Source organism: Lynx rufus, unplaced genomic scaffold (genome assembly GCF_022079265.1).
Source record: "Lynx rufus isolate CCGP_SWC_20201006 ecotype Redwood Valley unplaced genomic scaffold, mLynRuf1.p SCAF_4, whole genome shotgun sequence".
NCBI classification, from domain to species: Eukaryota; Metazoa; Chordata; class Mammalia; order Carnivora; family Felidae; genus Lynx; species Lynx rufus.
In genome coordinates this window covers 141,824,612-141,844,566 of record NW_025814856.1, presented here as the reverse complement: position 1 = coordinate 141,844,566, position 19,955 = coordinate 141,824,612, and the positions used below count along the sequence as shown (strand labels likewise).

Sequence of the window (19,955 nt, the reverse complement as noted above, 5' to 3'; positions counted from 1 at the left end):
CCATTTTGAGGCTTCATCCTTTTTACTTCTTAAAGGAAGTCTGAGGCAAGAAGAGGCAATGACATTTGTGACATTTGTGACATCTGGGCAGATGAGTTTTTTTCTTCTCTCCCACCTTCTCTCTCCACCTCCTCCCTTCCCTCTCTCTTTGGTTGCAAACAGAGGAGAAAAAAACAAAGAAGAAACATATAATTATGAACAAAGAGAAAAGCATTTGTTTTGTTTTTTTTGTTTGTTTGGTTTGTGTTTGTTTTTGAGAAAAAGCACAAAAGGGGGAGAAGCAGAGAGAAGAGGGAGACAAAGAATCTGAAGCAACCTCCAGGCTCTGAGCTGTCAGCACAGAGCCCAACGCTGGCTCGAGCTCACAAGCTGTGAGATCGTGACCTGAGCTGAAGTCTAGATCGTGACTTGAGACAAGGTCAGATGCTCAACTGACTGAGCCACCCAGGCACCCCTGCATTTTTTCAGCTTTTTATCGAGCACCTTCCCTGTACCAAGAATTATGCTATGTCACAGTATCCAAAGCACATACTTTGCCTTCACTGAGTTTAGCTGGGAGTGGGGTGGAAGGGATGTAGGCCAGAAGTCACTCTTCCATTGCAGTGCAAAGTTACATGGCAAGTAAATGTCTCATAGTCCTCAAATATCTACACAAAATAATATGTACCTAACTGTCCTCTTCCTTAATAGGTCAGACACCATCTAAAGATCACTATTACTTTACCAGCAGCCAATTTATAGAAAAATTGGGGAAATTAATTTCTTTCATGACTACCTCATTAATAAAGATGAGCATTTAGGAAATATTTCTCATTTTGTGGACTTCTACTCTTTGTTTTGTCCTAATCACTCCTATGGGATGTCATTTTTCCTGTTAGCCACTTTTATGTCAGCAAATGTTTGCTATATTGAATCCAACAATGAATTCTCCTAGATGGATATATTTATCCAAAGTTCACTGCCAAGAGTTTTTTTTTTTAATTTTAAATTTTATTTTATTTTTTGAGAGAGAGAGAGGGCATGCGCATGTAAGCAGGGGAGGGGCAGAGGGAGAAGGAGAGGGAGAATCTCATGTAGGCTTCATATCCAGTGCAGAGCCCAATGTGGGACTAGATCCCATGGTTGTGAGATCATAACCTGAGCTGAAATCAAAGGTCAGAAGCTCAACCGACTGAGCCACCCAGGTGCCCCAAGAGCTTTTTTCTTTTTTAAACACCATTTCCTGTCTTCATCACTACTCAGCAAGTACCCTTAAATTACTACTCATGATCTCTTAGTAAACGTCTGCTTTCTTCCAACAATATAGAATGTATCTATATAATAAACCAAACGGTCTACTTTATATCCATACTCCTTTCCAGTTCACTTTCAAAAATAAAAGCAGGTACCTTCTTTAATAACTTTGAAACTAAGCCCTCTGCTGTACCTGTGAGACTGGTTTTGTATGACACTTGAGAGTTTAGGGATGCAATCTGTATCTAACAAATGAATTCCGCATCTTTTGAAGCTACATTGCTCAATTCCTTTAGCATACTGTGTTAACAGGATGAAACTATGTTTCTATAGCTCTCCCATCTTTAAAATGTTTGTACATGCCACATTCTATGGACAATTTCGGTTGACATATCTATCATCCCTATCAGTGTGCAAGTTCCTGAAGAGCAGGGATACCATTTGTGTCTCAGATACAAACAGGATCCTTAGTGAAAATACGGGATCTAAGAGGAAATCCAACTTTGCTTCTATAAACCTGATCGTATATAAAGTTGTGTATTACATAAATTGTTCCTGCTAACTCTCTTTTTCTGTTTAGTGGTCTCTTTTCTTACTGGGTTCATGGCCAAGTCTGCTATGGAAGAAGTCTACAGTTTTGACATTCCACTTGACAACAGCAATACAGATACCTTCCCACACCCAATAAAAACATATCCACCTCCTTCCTCCTACAGACACTTACACAATTAGTTCTGAGGCCAAATACTTTCTGTGTATTATATCAGTCATTCCTTTCAAGAATCCTAAAAAGTGTACAGCATTGCCATTATATAGAATAGAAGGTTAGTTCCCTCAGGCTTGTATAGTGAGTAAATAAATGTTGGAGGCTGGGATTTGCCCTTACAACTGTCCAACTCCAGAATCCATGCCTTTTCCAATTTGTCTTGCAGCCTCCATTCTTTCTAAGTCCTGATCATCTGAAAGCCATTTATGTATTCTAAGTAAACTAGTCCATATAGAGTATCCTTCCCAGATCATTATCAAATTGTCTCTTTTCATGGTTTACTTATGAAAACATGGTTTTGACAATAGAATTGTGATTGGAGGCGAGAATAAAAGACAGAGCTAAGGAAAAGGGCAACATTGGTCCAAGAGGGCCTACGTTGTGAAAAGCGGCCATGACAACTCCCGCACTTAAAATTCTTTAGTGGTGGGGTGCCTGGGTGGCTCAGTCAGTTAAGTGTCCGACTTGTGATTTTGGCTCAGGTCACTATCTCACAGTTCATGAGTTCGAGCCCCTCATCAGTTTCTGTGCTGCCGGCCCAGAGCCTGTTGGGATTCTCTCTCTCCCTCTCTTTCTCTCTCTCTCTCTGCCCTTCCCCTGCTCGTGCATGCTCTCGCTTTCTCTCTGTCTCTCAAAATAAATAAAATTTAAAATATTTTTTAAAATAAATAAGAATTTAATAAAAGGACACTTTTAAAAATTCTTTCGTGGTTCCCCATTGGCTTTTATTTGTTTAATACATAATTAGTGGGTCCCTACTAAGTCCCAGCTACTGTTCACCAGAGGAAAGTAGACAAAACAGCTGCCCTCATGATGCTTACATTATAGGGAGGTGATGGAGAGTAAAAACAGATAAATGTAGCATACTGGGATAGGTAGGCATGGAAAAACAGGGCAGGTTAAGAAGTCTGGGAGTGTCTTCCTTGTAACGTCCAAACTTTCGTTTGGCAGACAAAAGCTTTCACCATTTGGTCATCATCTAGTGTATGCCACGGTAAAAACTACACTCAGTCTTTCCGAAGTTCTTTTTGTCTTGTGCCCCCACTCTAACCGTTCTTCAGTCTTCTGAGTAGTGGACACATCATTTCTTTCATGACGTCCTTGAATTTTTCCTCTGGCACCTCCAAATTCTTATTTGTATGCCAGAGCATGCTGAACTTCCATAATAGCATTTATCACAGACTGTTGTGGGAAATTGTCATTTCCCACTGTCAATATCTGTCTTCTTCAAACAGACGACAAACTCACTGATGCAAGAGCCATGTATTTCACCTTAAATCTGTGACACTTCATACCAAGCCTGGCAGGGAGTAAACACTCAGTAAATACTTCATGAAGGATGGGAATGCACGCTCAGATGAAATAAGGCCATTTAAGCACACAAGATTATCAAAGACCATCATGAATGAAAGAAAATAAGGCTATTGTTTATACTTGTACTGAATACCTATTAAACCATGTACCAAGTTGACAGGATAATCACTGTTTAAAGGTTACCTTTTTATAAAGCATAACTCGAACAAACTGTCAAGATGAAATGGCTAAAATCCGTAGTTCTGTGCTTGAGACAGACAAATACACTTAAGATATTACATTTTAAAAGATAAAGTTTATTACCAGGGCACCTGGGTAGCTCAGTCGGTTAAGCACCCGACTGTGATTTAGGCTCAAGTCATGATCTCCCCGTTTGTGAGTTCAAGCCCCATATTGGGCTCTGTCTTGACAGTGTGAAGCCTGCTTGGGATCGTCCCTCTCTCCCTCTCTCTCTGCCTTCCTGTGCTCTGTCTCTCAAAATAAATCAATAAAAACTTTTTAAAAAGATACTTTATTACCATAATAATTTCTTGACATGTTTATTACAAATTACAAACTACTTATAAAGACATTCATTTGCAGTGAATTGGCATTATTTAAATCTTAACTTGTCTCAGTGGAAAACTGGCCTCTAAGTGTTATAGGCCTTACATTCAGTCTTTGGCAGATTGAGCCAAGAATATAGCAGATACCTGTTACTTCTACATATACATTCTCTGTATGTAAGATATTTGCTATAGATTCATGGCAATTAGAAGATACAAAGTTGGGGGGCACCTGGGCGTCTCAATCGGTTAAGCATCTGACTTCGGCTCAGGTAATGCTGTCGCAGTCCGTGAGTTCGAGTCCCGCATCGGCCTCTGTGCTGACGGCTCAGAGCCTGGAGCCTGCTTCGGATCCTCTGTCTCCATCCCTCTCTGCCCCTCCCCTACTCATGCTCTGTCTCTCTGTCTCTCTGTCTCTCTCTGTCTCTCTCTCAAAAGTAAATGAACACTAAAAAAAATAATAATAATACAAAGTTGGATATCATCTTACAAAACAAATTCTCTGTAACATTAATGACCAATATTCTATTTTGATTTCCAAAATCAAAATGTGATATCAATGGATTTAGAAGTAACACTATCCTGACTACAATTTTGAAAATTAAAGGTGCTAGCCAACATATCCTTTGTTTAGCAATTAATGATAATCACAAGTTCAATTTAATCATGAAAAAAGCAATCTGTGCTCATAAAATCAAAATACTATCTTGGCCATGAGTTTTGATTCACATTTTAAATATAGATTTTCCAGTATATAGGCATTATCACTTGCCCAAAAAAATAATCTAAGTTAGCTAAACTACTAAATATAAAAATGTGAGGGGCATCTGGGTGGCTCAGTTGGTTAAGCATCTGACTTTAGCTCAGGTCATGATCTCACAGTTTGTGGGTTCAAGCCCCGGGTTGGGCTCTGTGCTGCCAGCTCAGAGCCTGGAGTCTGCTTTGGATTCTGTGTCTCCCTCTCTCTCTGCCTCTCACCATCTCTCTCTCAAAAATGAATAATATTAAAAAATTAAAATATATATGTATACAAATGTGAAATATATTAAAACAATGTATGTAGATAGAAAACTTAATAAGCACTGAACTTGTACTTGAAGAGGTTGTTTATTTTTGTTTTGTTCTGTTTTGAATATATGCAATCTAATAGCCCACTTGGGTGGTTTTGGAGTCGGCTCTAGTTTCTCTAGCTAGAAATCTGGCTTTGCGGCACCTACTGAGATCTTGACCAGGAACACACGGAGATGCTGTGGAAGGTAGGATGGAGGATAAGATATTGCCGAGAGTGTCATGTTTCTTCCACCTGGAATGGTAATCGCTGGGTTCTGCATTTAGAAATGCATCTATACAGATATCTTCAGCCATACATACTTTAACGGTATGAATCTTAGCCATATCAGCTCTCTCCTTACAGTTGACATTGGCATAACAAAGGCAATAAAATTTGTTGGAAAATTCCTGCAGGTCTTCAAGTGTGGGTTTCCCATGTACTGTGTAGTTTCCACTTTTCTCAAGTTGAATAGTAAAACTGACTGGGTTCAGGTGAAGATAGTCGCTTGAATTCCAATTTTTCCTTGCACACACTCCTCGCTCCTGGCAAAGCACTTGGTTACACATTTTGGCTGCTAGGGTGACATTGATTAAGTAAGGATTCAACGTATTCTTCATGTAACTGTCAAGCTCTGTGCAAGATTGCTGTAAAATTATAAGAAGGTTAGAATATCAAGGGACAAGTTAGCTCAGACGTGGATTAATTCACTGTGTAAGCGGTTTCTAAGGAAACATGATAAAACAAGACCCAGCAAGAGGTAGGAAATAGTTTATCTCTTTTACCCTCTCGAGCGAGCTTATGCCAACTGTTTTTGTACGTTTGTAGGGAAGTTTCACGTGCCATTTCATGTCGCTGAATAACGGACCGGTCGAACCTTAACTTTAACCTAGCCTTGGACTTCTTCAATAATTCAGAAACTAATGGGGCAGGATGGCAGAGCAAGTGGTCAGAAAATGGTCTCTGAGGCCCCTCTTCCCTGACTGGTCACAGTTCTATTAATGACTAGCTGTATGACCTCGGGACTCTCTCAAGCTTTCTAAGTCTTAGTTGCCTATCAATTAACAAGTCAATTAACCTGGCTATGCTTCAGCTTCATCATTTGTAAAATAAGGATAATTATAGCAGGTACCTCATATGGTTGTTGTGAAGATGGAAACATACAATGTATATAAAAGTGCTTAGCATGAGGCCCAGTGTATGTCATTGGTTAGCCCTGAATAAATTATAAATAAATATAATAAGATTCATATTTGTGGGACAAGTTTAAACAGAATGAGAAAGAGAGGTTTCTCAACTGCTAACTCAAAACAACTAAACAGGTTCAACTGAGTATACTTTATATTAAATGTTACGGGTGAATTATGACAGCTCTTTTACAAATATACGTATTTGTCAGAGCACGCGTGATGAGTAATGAACATGATTCATCTCGAGACTGGTGCGTTCTAAAACTGGGACACTGTCTTTTTAAAAACACAGAAGATAGTCACTTTCTTTCATGATCCGCAGTTTCATCGAGTGAGCTGGCTATGCCAGTCCCCAGCAGACCAAAGGAAGTGGTGGTGGTAGGTCAGAAGGCGAGTCGAAGAATCTTGGCAGCTTCCATTTGAATTTTATTTCTTGTTATCTTCCTTGAGATGATGCCATAGATGGTAGGAAGAATAGGGTCTTCCAAAAATGTCTATACCCTATTGCCCTGGATACTGTGATTATTACCATACATGACAAAAGGAACATTACAGATGTGACTCACAGATAAGCGTATGAACCTTGAGGGGCACCTGGGTGGCTCAGTAGGTTAGGTGTCCGGCTTTGGCTTAGGTCATGATCTCACGGTTTGTGAGTTCAAGCCCCTTGTGAGCTCTCTGTTGTCAGCACAGAGCCCACTTTGGATCCTCTGTCTCCCTCTTTCTTTGCTCCTCCCCTGCTCATGTGGTCACTCTCTCTCTCCTTCTCTCTCTCTCAAAAATAAATAAACATTAAGAAAAAAAAGAGGGACGCATGGGTGGCTCAGTCGGTTGGGCGGCCGACTTCGGCTCAGGTCATGATCTCACGGTCCATGAGTTCAGGTCCCGCGTCAGGCTCTGTGCTGACAGCTCAGAGCCTGGAGCCTGTTTCAGATTCTGTGTCTCCCTCTCTCTGACCCTCCCCTGTTCATGCTCTGTCTCAAAAATAAATAAACGTTAAAAAAAAGTTAAAAAAAAAAAAAAGAAAAGAAAACAAAGAGTATGGACCTCAAGATGGAGAGATTATCCCGAGTTATCTGGATGGGCTCAATCTAATCAATGAGTCCTTAAAAATGTAGAAAATTTTCCAGTGGGGATTAAAAAAATGAGATGGAAGAAAGAGAACAAATTCCAAGGTAAAGGAGACTCAACCCAGCATTGCTGGCTTTGCAGATAGAGGACAGGGTCAAGAGCTAAAGAATGTAGTGGCCTCTAGAAACTGGAAATGACCCTTAGCCATAGCCAGCCAGAAATAGACATCTCCTTGCTGCAACCATGAGGAAATGAATTCTACCAACAGCCCCAATGAGCAAGTGAGGCTCCTCCCCTAGAAAGGAATGCAACCCTACGAACATGTGGATTTTAGCCCCTTCAGATCCATGCTGGACTTTTGACCTATAGAACTGTAGCATAATAATTCTCTCTTGTTTAAACCAAGCGTGTTGTCACTATTATGGCAGCAATAGAAAACCTCTTCTTAATCCTAGTTTTGCATGGTGTTTAGAATAAAATTCAACTTCTTCCAACTTATATACAGCCTGATGTGAGGTAACCCCTCCTTCCTCTCGAGCGCCCCTCCCTTACCCACTCTGCCTTAGGCATACTAGTTGTTTCATAAGCATGGCACATTCGTTTCAAACTGCACTTACTTGTCCCCCCTGCTTGGAGTGCTCTTTCCTCTAATGTTTAGCATGGTCACTTAATCTTGTCGATCAGACTGCAGCTTTAATTGAAACGCAGGCACCTTTCCTATCTACTTACATCTATTTTAATTCTCTGCATAGTACTTATCACATCAAATATTTTTCTTGTTTGCGTATGGTTTCTATCCCTCCAACTTTAATATAAGCTCCATGATTGCAGACACTTTGTCAAAATTCTTCAACACTGTATCCCCAGGGCCAAGATACAGGAGAATTTACAGAGTTCAGAAAACAGTCTGGGTGACCACAGAGACCAGAGCTGGGCAAAAAGAGGAGTGAAGGATGAGAACGGTTTGAGAATCATTCGTGCACACAAGATGTAGTCTTTGGAAGGATCTAAAACTGGCTTTCTAAAAGATAGGACCTGGTTTTTAGAGTTTGTCAATATCCATGGTGCAAACACATATACCATGGCCAATTTTAAGCTATCAACCTGAAATCACTGAGTGAAGAATTGGGAATCAAGCATACAGAATGGAAGTATGGTGAGGAGAAGCACACTGGTACATACCTTTTCTGCTTATACAGATGCAACAGATGTACATAACCTCAACAGGATGGATGATAATAAAGTGAAGTACGTAACTGATACATTTTGAGTATTTGTTACTTTTGTTTTTAATGTAATTAATTTCATTCTAAGTCTTTATAATTTAATTTTTAATAATGATTGTGTTGGGGCGCCTGGGTGGCTCAGTCAGTTAAGCAGCCGACTTCAGCTCAGGTCACGATCTCGCGGTCCGTGAGTTCGAGCCCCACGTCGGGCTCTGGGCTGATGGCTCAGAGCCTGGAGCCTGCTTCCCATTCTGTGTCTCCCTCTATCTCTGCCCCTCCCCCATTCATGCTCTGTCTCTCTCTGTCTCAAAAATAAATAAACGTTAAAAAAAATTTTAAAAAAATAATGATTGTGTTTAACAATCAGTTCACAAAATTTCTGAATATTTAACAATCAGGTCTCATGAGCTGGGACCAGTAGGAGCTGCCTGGCACACCACTGGATCTAACAAAATGGAATAGAAGGAAATAGTTTGCTTACATCGAATAACAATCGTTTTAAGTCACTTTTAGTCATTAAACCTGCAATTACCAGTTTCTCCAGTTGCCAGTGAATCAGAGGAAATAAGACAAGTAATCCATGATTCTATTGATTACAAATGGCATAGCAAAAAAGCGGAAGTAATGATAGAACTAGCATTCAGAATCATTCAAAATAATCATAAATTGGGGAAAGTAGCAGAAATACATAAAACAAAGTCCACAGGGGATAATTTCAAGGCAGTGTCATTAGGTAAAAATAACCATATTTAAGTTGAAGAACTGTCCCTGTATGACTAAAACTGAAGATGATCTGACAGTCATGTAGAACAATGTAAATCTAATATTAAAGTGCAATAAAAAAAAACAGGGGTGACAATTAAATAGTATGTCACACCATACTAATAATTGGGGAATGCCTGATTCATTCCTCATCGGATTAAGGGTGGAGTTCTCAGTTCTTAAAAAAAAAAAAAAAAAAATGGAAGTAGTATGGAGAATTTATAAGTGATTCCATCATAGAATTAATAAGATCCTTGAGAAAAGAGTTTAAAGGTTTCAGAAACAGTGACTGAAAATTACAATATATTCGGGAAAATTACAATTTTTAAATAATTTTCTGACATGAACTATTTGCAAAAGGGACATATACCTTTCTCCAAACTTATATTTTATGTTATTTCTCTTTATGGGTGATCAAGTCAGAGATAACAGAGTTCTACCACGTAGGTAGAAGGGTTCAGATTACCTTGAAAGATTCTCATAAAGGTGACTACTATTGAGTACTTTTATAAATGAAGTAACAATATAACGAGTCTATCTGAAGGACAAAAGATCAAAAGGTCTCTTCTGGTCTTAGAGTGCCGTATAAAGTCTCTTCTCTGTAGATCCTAGGAGAAGACCCTGGGCCGTGAACTTCATGGGATGTTCTCCCTGGCACCTACATGGCTAGTATTTCCACATCTGTTAGAGAAGAAAAAGTTCAGCTCCAATTCAGCAGTATCCAGACGACAGCTTTACTCTTGTTTTGACTCAAGAGGATTGAAGAGGTGGGGGAGAAAGACCTGCTACAGAGAATTAAACGAAGTTGAAAATAAAGGAATCGGGAAAAGGATTAGGTGATGACAGTTAAAGGCTTTTTGAACTAAAGAAATGCATTAGGAGAAAATGAATACAATTCATCTATAGTGAACAAAAATAGACATGTTTTTCCTAATGGAACAAGTTTTCCTCAGATTTTTACCTAAAATAGACGATACTAAATATAACCTGTGGAAAATAAGACTTCCTTTTCCTCTCCCTTAGAGGAGTTTTGAACAATTTGGTAATATTTCTAAAAAGTAATTCCCAATTGCCTATGCACCCTCTTGCCACTCCCGGCTCTTTCCTCCCTGTCCAACCCCCACCAAACCATTCTTACTAAAGTCTTTCCCATCTCAGAGGCAACTCCTTCAAGCCAAAAGCCTGGGAGTCATCTTAACCACTTCTCTTATCTATCCTTGTCACCTGATCCCTCAGTCAATCCTCTCTGTTCTACTGTTAGGTTATATTTAAAACACATGCCAGCACCTGTGGTGCACGCCATCAACAACCTGCTCTCCCTTCTCCCTCTCCTGTCCGGCTACCATCAGTCTTCAACTCAGCTAAGAAATGTTTGCCAGAGATTGCAACTCTTCTGCTCAAACCTCCTAGTGGCCTTCCATCTCAGTAAAAGCCCCATGGTGGCCTAGGAAGCCCTATATCCAACGCTCTGCCTCTCGACCACACCTCTTACCTCTGTCTTCCTTGCTCACTGCACTCCAGTCACACTGACTTCCTGGGTCTTCCTTGGCAAGCACATTCCAGCCTGAAGGTTATTGCACTTACCACCCCCAGGCATACAGAGACTTGGTCCCTGATTTCCATCAGATCTCTGCTCCAACAGCACCTCATCAGACTGCCCCATAACACCATTTTATCTCTCTGTATCCTGCCTACACTGCTTCATTGCTCTTTATTATGTTTATCACTGCCTGATGTATCCTCTCTATGTTGTATATCCACTTGTGAGGATGCAGCTCCATGGTGAAGGGAGTTTGCTTCATTCTCTACTATATTTTTAGCACCTAAACAATTATCTGGCATTAATCATAAGAGATGTTCAATAACCCAAGGGTCAGCAAAAGTATTCTGTAAAGGGACAGACAGTAAATATTTCGGCGTTTTGAATGATACAGTCTCTGCCATAGCTCTTCAATTATTTATTGGCACTGCAAAAGCAGCCATAACACCTAAACTAAGGACCATGACTACGTTCTAATAAAACTTTACTGATAACGCACTAAAATTTAAATCTTGCATAATTTTCATCTCTTATAAATACTGTTCCTTTGGGGCTTTTTTCCCCCATCCATTTAAAAAGGTAAAAATCAGGGGTGTCTGGGTGGCTCAGTTAAGTGTCCAACTTCAGCTTAGATCATGATCTCACTGTTTGTGGATCCTGAGCTGTCAGCACAGAGCCTGGAGCCTGTTTCAAATTCTGTGTCTCCATCTCTCTCTGCTCCTCCCCATTCATGCTCTGTCTCTCTCTCTCTCTCTCTCTCAAAAATAAACATTTAAAAAATTAATAATGACGGGGGGAGCACTCAGGTGGCTCAGTAGGTTGAGCATCCAACTTCAGCCCAGGTCATGATCTCATGGTTTGTGAGCTCAAGCCCTATGTCGAGCTCTGTGCAGACAGCTCAGAGTCTGGAGCCTGCTTCAGATTCTGTGTCTCCCTCTCTCTCTGCCCCTCTCCTGCTTGCACTCTGTCTCTATCAAAAAATAAACATTAAAAAAAATTTTTTTAATTAATAATGGGGATAGATGGTGGAGCAGCATGGAGACCCTGAGACTGTCTTGTCCCTGAAATGCAGCCAGATCAGCACCAAACCATTTTGAACACCTAGGAAATTGATCTGAGGATTAATACAAAAAATTGCATAACTTGAGCCACAGAACTTGACAAAAAGAGAAAAATATTTTTTTACTTTATTTTTTATTTTAAAATTTTTTATTCCATTTCATTCTCTTTATTTCATTTTATTTTATTATATAATTTTTTTAATTTTTAAATTTTTTCTTACCTTTTCTTCCTTTTCTTTCCCTTTTTTCTCTATTCTATCAAGATTTTTTCAATAAGCAGACCAAAACTCACCCAGAATCTAGTTTCCTTTATTTGATTTTTTTGTTTTGTTTTTAATTATTTAATTTTAATGTTATTTTATTTTTTCCTTCATCCAAAATGACAAAATGAAGGAATTTACCCCACAAGAAAGACAAGGAATAAATGAGAGCCAGGGACTTAATCAACACAGATATAAGCAAGATATCTGAACTAGAATTTAGAACCATGATAATAAGAATACTAGCTAGGGTTGAAAAAAAGCATAGACTCCCCTTCTGTGGAGATAAATAAAATCTAGTCGGGACAAAATTAAAAATGCTATAACCGAGATGCAATCTCAAATGTATGCCACAACAACAAAGATGGACTAAGCAGAGCAGTGAATCATAGATTTACAAGATAGAATTATGGAGAATAAAGAAGTAGGAAAAAAGAGGGAAACAAGGGCAAAAGATCACGATACAAAACTCAGAGAACTCAGTGACTTATTAAAAAGGAATAACATCTGAATCATAGGAATCGCAAAAGATAAAGAGAGAGAAAAAAGGGCAGAAGGTTTATGTGAACAAATTATAATAGAAAACTTTCCTAATCTGGGGAAGAACACAGACATCAAAATCCAAGAAGCACAGAGAACTCCCATTAGATTCAACAAAAACTGACCATCACCAAGGCATATCACAGTCAAATTCACAAAATACACAGACAAGGAAAGAATTATGAACAGTGGGGGGGGGGGGGACACCTTAACCTATAAGGGAAGACAGATCAGGTGTGCATCAGACCTATCCACAGAAACTTGCAATCCAGAAAGGAATGTCAAGATATATTCAACATGCTGAATTGGAAAAGTATGCAGCCAAGAATATTATCTTTTATCCAGGAAGGCTGTCACTCAAAACAGAAGGAGAGATAAAGAGTTTCCCAGACAAACAAAAACTAAAGGGGTTCATGATCACTCAACCAGCCCTGCAAGAAATTTTAGGGGGGATGCTTTGCGTGGAGAAAAGACAAAACAAAACAAAAAAGACCAAAATCAACAAAGACTAGAAAGGACCAGACAACATCACCAGAAACACCAACTCAACAGGCAACACAATGGCTTTCAGTACTCACTCTGTCAATGGACTAAACGGTCCAATCAAAAGACACAGAGTATTAGAATGGATAAGAAAACAAGACCCATCTATACGCTGCTTATAAGAGACTCATTTTAGACCTAAAGACACCTGCAGATTGAAACTAAGAGGATGGAGAACCATCTATTATGCTAATGGTCATCAAAAGAAAGCTGGAGTAGCCATACTTCTATGAGACCAACTAGGTTTTAAAATAAAGACTGAGAAGAGATGAAGAAGGGCATTTTATCATAATTAAGGGGTCTATTCACCAAAAAGATCTAATAATTGTAAATATTTATGCCCCCAATGGAAAGCACCCAAATATGTAAATCAATTAATCATAAACATAAAGAAACTCATTGATAATAATGAGTTTACTTACAGCAACAGACAGATCATCTAAGCATAAAATCAACAATGAAACTCTGAATGACTCTGAATGACACACTGGACTGGATGGACTTAACAGATATATTCAGGACATTCCATAATAAAGAACAAAATACTCATTCATCTCGAGTGCACATGGAACATTCTCCAGAATAGACACATAGTGGGTCACAAATCAGCCCTCAACAAGTACAAAAAGATTGAGATCATACCTTGCATATTTTCAGAACACAATGCTTTGAAACTCGAAAGCAACCACAGGAAAAAATTTGGAAAGACCATGAATACTTGGAGATTAAAGAACATCCTACTAAAGAATGAATGGGTTAACCAAGAAATTAAAGAGGAAATTTAAAAGTACATGGAAGCCAATGAAAATGAAAACATGACAGCCCAAAACCTCTGGGATGTAGCAAAGGCAGTCATAAGAGGGAAGTATATAGCAATCCAGGCCTTCCTAAAATAGGAAGAAAGGTCTCAAATATACAAACTAACCTTACACCTAAAAGAGCTGGAAAAATAACAGCAAATAAATCCCAAAACCAGCAGAAGAAGGGAAATAATAAAGATTAGAGCAGAAATCAATGATATCGAAAAACAAAATTAAACAAAACAATAGAATAGATCAATGAAACCAGGAGCTGGTTCTTTGAAAGAATTAACAAAATTGATAAACCACTAGCCAGTATGATCAAAAAGAAAAAGGAAAGGACCCAAATAAATAAAATCACACAGGAAAGAGGAGAGATCACAACCAACACTGCAGAAATACAAACAATAACAAAAGAATATTATGTGCAATTATATGTAGGCAAATACATAGGCAAATAAATTAGGCAATCTGGGAGAAACAGACAATTTCCTAGAAACATAAACTACCAAAACTGAAACAGGAATAAATAGAAAATTTGAGCTGACCCATAGCAGTAAAGAAATTGAATCAGTAATCAAAAATCTCCCAACAGGGGCATCTGGGTGGCTCAGTAGGTTGAGCGTCTGACTTCAGCTCAGGTGATGATCTCGCAGTTTGTGTCAGGCTCTGTGCTGACAGCTCAGAGCCTGGAGCCTGCTTCGGATTCTGTGTCTCCTTCTCTCTCTGCCCCTCCCCCACTTGTGCTTTGTCTCTCTCTATCAAAAATAAATAAATGTATTAAAAAAATTTTTTTTAATCTCCCAACAAACAAGAGTCCAGAGCTGGATGGCTTTCCAGGGGAATTGTACCAAACATTTAAAGAAGAGTTAACACCTATTCTTTTGAAGATTTTCCAAAAAATAGAAATGGAAGAAAAACTTCCAGACCCCATTCTATGAGACCAGCATTATCTTGATTCCAAAACCAGACAAAGATCCCACTAAAAAGGGGAACTACAAACCAATTTCCAGGATGAACATGGATTCGACAATTCTCAACAATATACTAGCAAACCAGATCCAACAATACATTAAAAGAATTACCACAATCGAAGGGGATTTATTCCTAGGATGCAGGGCTGGTTCAATATCCACAAATCAATCAATGCAATACATCACATTAATTAAAGAAAGGATAAGAACCTCATGATCCTCTCAATAGATGCTGAAAAAGCACTTGACATAATACAGCAACCTTTCTTGATAAAAAGCCTCAAGAAAGTATGGCTAGAAGGATCATACCTCAAGATCATAAAGGCCATATATGAAAGACCCATCGCTAATATCATCCTCAATGGGGAAAAACCGAGAGCTTTCCTCCTAAGGTCAAAAACATGACAAGGATGTCCACTCTCACCACTGTTATTCAACACAATGTTGGAAGTCCTAGCTTCAGCAATCAGATAACACAAAGAAATAAAAGTCATCCAAATCGGCCAGGAGGAAGTCAAACTTTCACTCTTTGCAAATGACATGATATTGTATGTGGAAAACCCAAAAGACTCCACCAAAAAACTGCTAGAACTGATACATGAATTCAGCAAAGTTGCAGGATATAAAATCAATGTACAGTAATAGGTTGCATTTCTATGCGCCAATAATGAAGCAACAGAAAGAGAAATCAAGGAATCAATACCATTTACAATTGCCCCAAAAAACAAAAAATACTTAGGCACAAACCTAACCAAAGGGGTGAAAAATCTATACACTGAAAACTGTAGAAAGCTTATGAAAGAAATCAAAGAAGACACCAAAAATGGAAAATGTTCCATGCTCATGGATTGGAAGAACAAATATTGTTAAAATGCTGATACTACCCAAAACAATCTACATATTCAATGCCATCCCTATCAAAATAACACCAGCATTCTTCACAGAGCTAGAACAAACAATCCTAAAATTTGTATGGAACCAGAAAAGACCCTGAATTAGCCAAAGCAATCCTGAAAAAGGAAACTAAGCTGGAGGTATCACAATTCTGGACTTAAAGATGTATTACAAAGCTGTAATCATCCAGACAGTATGGTATGGCACAAGAAGAGACACAAATATCAATGGAACAGAATAGAGAACCCATAAATGGACCAACAACTGTATAGCCAACTAATCTTTGACAAAACAAGAAAGAATACCCAATGGAAAAAAGGGTCTCTTTAGCAAATGGTGTTGGGAAAACGGGACAGCGACATGCAGAAGAATGAACCTGGACCACTTCTTACACCATACACAAAAATAAACTCAAAATGTATGAAAGACCTAAATGTAATACAGGAAGCCATCAAAATCCTAGAGGAGAAAACAGGCAACAACCTCTTTGACCTTGGCCGCAGCAACTTCTTACTTGACATGTCTCCAGAGGCAAGGGAAACAAAAGCAAAAAATGAACTATTGGGACCTCATCAAGAGAAAAAGCTTCTGCACAGCGAAGGAAACAGTCAGCAAAACTAAAAGGCAACTGACAGAATGGGAGAAGATATTTGCAAATGACATACCAGACAAAGGGTTAGTATCCAAAATCTATAAGGAACTTACAAACTCAACATCCAAAAACCAGATGATCCAATGAATAAATGGGCAAAAGACATGAATAGACAATTTTCCAAAGAAGACATCCAGATGGCTGACAGACACATGAAAAAATGCTCAACATCACCCATCATCAGGGAAATACAAATCAAAACCACAATGAGATACCACCTTACACCTGTCAGAATGGCTAAAATGAACAACTCAGGCAACAACGGATGTTGGGGAGAATGCAGAGAGAGAGGAACTATTTTGCAATGCTGGTGGGAATACAAACTGGTGCAAAACTCTGGAAAACAGTATGGAGGTTCCTCAAAATATTAAAAATAGAACTATTCTCTTACCTAGCAATTTCACTATTAGCTATTTATCCAAAGGATACAGGAGTGCTCTTTCAAAGGGGTACATGCACCCCAATGTTTATAGCACCACTATCAACAATGCCCAAAGTATGGAAAGAGCCCAAATGTACATCAACTAATGAATGGGTAAAGAGGAGTGGTGTATATATATACAATGGAATATTATTGGGCAATCAAAAAGAATGAAATCTTGCCATTTGCAACAATGTGGATGGAGTGAGAGTGTATTATGCTAAGCGAAATAAGTTAGAGAAAGACAAGTATCATATTTCAGTCATATGTGGAATTTAAGATACAAAACAGATTAACATAAGGGAAGGGAAGCAAAAATAATATAAAAACAGAGAAACAAACCATAAGAGACTCTTCAATACAAAGAACAAACTGAGGGTTGCTGGAGGGGGTGTTGAGTTGGGGGGTGGGCTAAATGGGCAATAGGCATTAAGGAGGACACTTGTTGAGATGAGTACGAGGTGTTACATGAATCACTAAATTCTATTCCTAAAATCATTATTACACTATATGTTAACTAACTTGGATTTAAATTTTAAAAAATAAATGATAAGAAAAGGAAAATATAGTTGAGTGTAAAGAAAAACATTTAAGTCACCTCAGGGCGCCTGGGTGGCTCAGTCAGTTGAGCTACCGACTTCAGCTCAGGTCATGATCTCACGGTTTGTGAGTTTGAGCCCTGCGTCGGGCTCTGTGCTGACAGCTCGGAGCCTGGAGCCTGCTTCTGATTCTGTGTCTTCCTCTCTCTCTGCCCCTCCCCCACTCATGCTCTGTCTCTTTCTGTCTCAGAAATAAACATTAAAATATATATATATATATATTTAAGTCATCTATACTTTTAAACATTTTGCTTCCTGTATCTTCACACTTTTCTTTTTGCGGGGCATAGAAACATTTTTTTTCTATTAAATTTTGCATAGTCTTCAGAAAAAAAAATAATAAAAATAAAAAGGTAAAAATCATTCTTGGCCCTTGAGCTGTACAAAAGCAAGTACTAGGTCAGAGTTGGTCCATCATCATCTGCTGACCCCTGTAATAAACTGCCATTGAATGACTAAATGAGGAAGTAAAGTAAGTGCCTAATAAACTGGAATGAATGAATGAATGAACTGACTATTCTTTCATTGACTAGTTCATAGGTTTTTTTGAGGAGAGAGATGTCACAGTACAATGCAGAAAAACACACTATGTCAGAAAACTGAGACTGTAGTCCTGTTTTGGCTACTTACTAGGCAGATAGCCTAGAGAACTTGAATAAATTTCACTGAATTTCTGTTTCCTCACTGGAAAGCAGGTACAATACTTTCTGCCATATAACATAACCACACAAATGAAGGATAGTTTGATGCAACCAGTATTAATTGAGCACCCATTACTATGTGCCAAGCATAGTACTGATTTCATGATTCAGTACCACCACGATTCTCAAGAACATTAGAAGTAGAAATGTTTTCATCTATTTCCTACCAATTAAGCTTACCACATTTTGGCTGAAATTGAGACTTCCCCATATTATCATTCCAGAGACACCCAGAGAAACAGTTTCACCGATTGTATTCACGAGGTCACCCTGGCAAAGTGACAGAAAGAGTTAACAGAAATAAAATAGAAATGTTATACATAGGACAGAAACATCAAAGCTAAGAATTCTGACTCAATAACAATAATTTAAATATTTTCCCACTATTTATTTCTATCTTTCATGCCACCACTGCCCTACTATAACAAAAATAGATTTTTCTGTTATTATTTTAATTGCTTCTATTGACAAAAGGGCAGACCCATGAAATAAAAAGAAAGGGAACTGAATTACTACATTGTGCTATCTAGTTTTTTCATTGTTGCTAAGATATCATATGATTACACTAAAATGAAATATATTCTTATTTTGCATTCACATAATAATGCAGAACTACCACCTGTGTGCATATTCCTAAAGGATATTTAAAGCCAAATTTCACTCCCTTCAAAAATAATGTTGAATTCCCTAAACGCCATTTGTGAACACTGATTCATAGCCCTTACACCTTGATTTACTCACCTCAGAAAGATATTTTAAATCCAAGTCAGTAAAAACTGGACGGGTATAGACAAAAACTGGAAGTGGCTGTTTAGCACTGGATACTTTAGAAACCCGAATGGCTTCCTGAACACGATTACGGACAAAGAGAGAGGCATTTGGAGAAGATTTTAATTTGCTATTCAAATAAATGGATGGGAAAAGGGCCGTGCTTTCATTCCACAACCAGTTGAGCTCATCATTTCTTTTATATTCTACATCAGGGCAACTTCCATTGTAACTGGGGTTTTTAATATTATGATTGTAACAATCAGGAAAAAGATAGTAACCCCATAAATAATTTGGCCGAAGGGATTTTCCCAATTTTAAAGTCTTTAGCATGAAACACTTTCCTGCATTTTCAAAATCTACTTTGGCTCTCTTGGCTGCTTCTGTGTCATTAAGTTGTACATGTTGATGGTGAACCAATTCAATAGACAGACGCTTGTAAATATCTTTAGGTTTCCAGTTTCTTGCCCAGATAGGCCTCCAGTTTTCCCAGTCAATGACAGCCAAGCCCACACCTTCTGTTTCTATGTAATGGGAAATGTCATTCTTGGCTTTGTGCAAGTGCTTTTGTAGGGATCCCAACTGAGGGATTCCTCCGTGTATACTTTGGCCAGTCTTTTCACTTATGTGAGGATAGTAACCAAGTCTATCAGCATAAAATAATGTAATGGCTTGTCCAGTGGCACTTTTTAGGGGGCTTCCTGTTATAGAGAAAAGGCTCAGATCTAGCTGCACATTAAACTGTGTAGCACAACGTTCAGTTGGGACATTCCAGCCCCAGAGGAAAGAAATATTGGGGATTAAAGGGGGTGCTGTGAAATCCTGAGTCAAGCAACACGGAATCAGAAGGAAGGTAAACACTGCCTGTGTTGCTCCACTGGACTCCACAAAGCTCCTAAAGAAGATACGCTTGAACATGAGCATTCCCATTGCAGAGATGAATGACTATGAAAATTTCTTCCTACGCACTTTGGCTTATCCAATATTTCATGCAAGATATAAGCACAGAAAAGAGATAGTGGAATGAAGCCACATTGATGGATAAAG

General features: G+C 38.6%; 1 protein-coding gene across 1 annotated transcript; it reads right to left on the bottom strand.

Annotated features, from left to right (window-relative positions):
* Positions 1-5,001: 5,001 nt before the first annotated feature.
* Positions 5,002-19,838, bottom strand: SPAM1 (sperm adhesion molecule 1). Its single transcript, XM_047095051.1, has 3 exons — positions 18,882-19,838; positions 18,321-18,410; positions 5,002-5,553 (listed from the first exon to the last, which is right to left on the bottom strand). Exons 1-3 carry the CDS (start codon positions 19,836-19,838, stop codon positions 5,002-5,004), a joined length of 1,599 nt encoding a protein of 532 aa, XP_046951007.1.
* Positions 19,839-19,955: the final 117 nt, after the last annotated feature.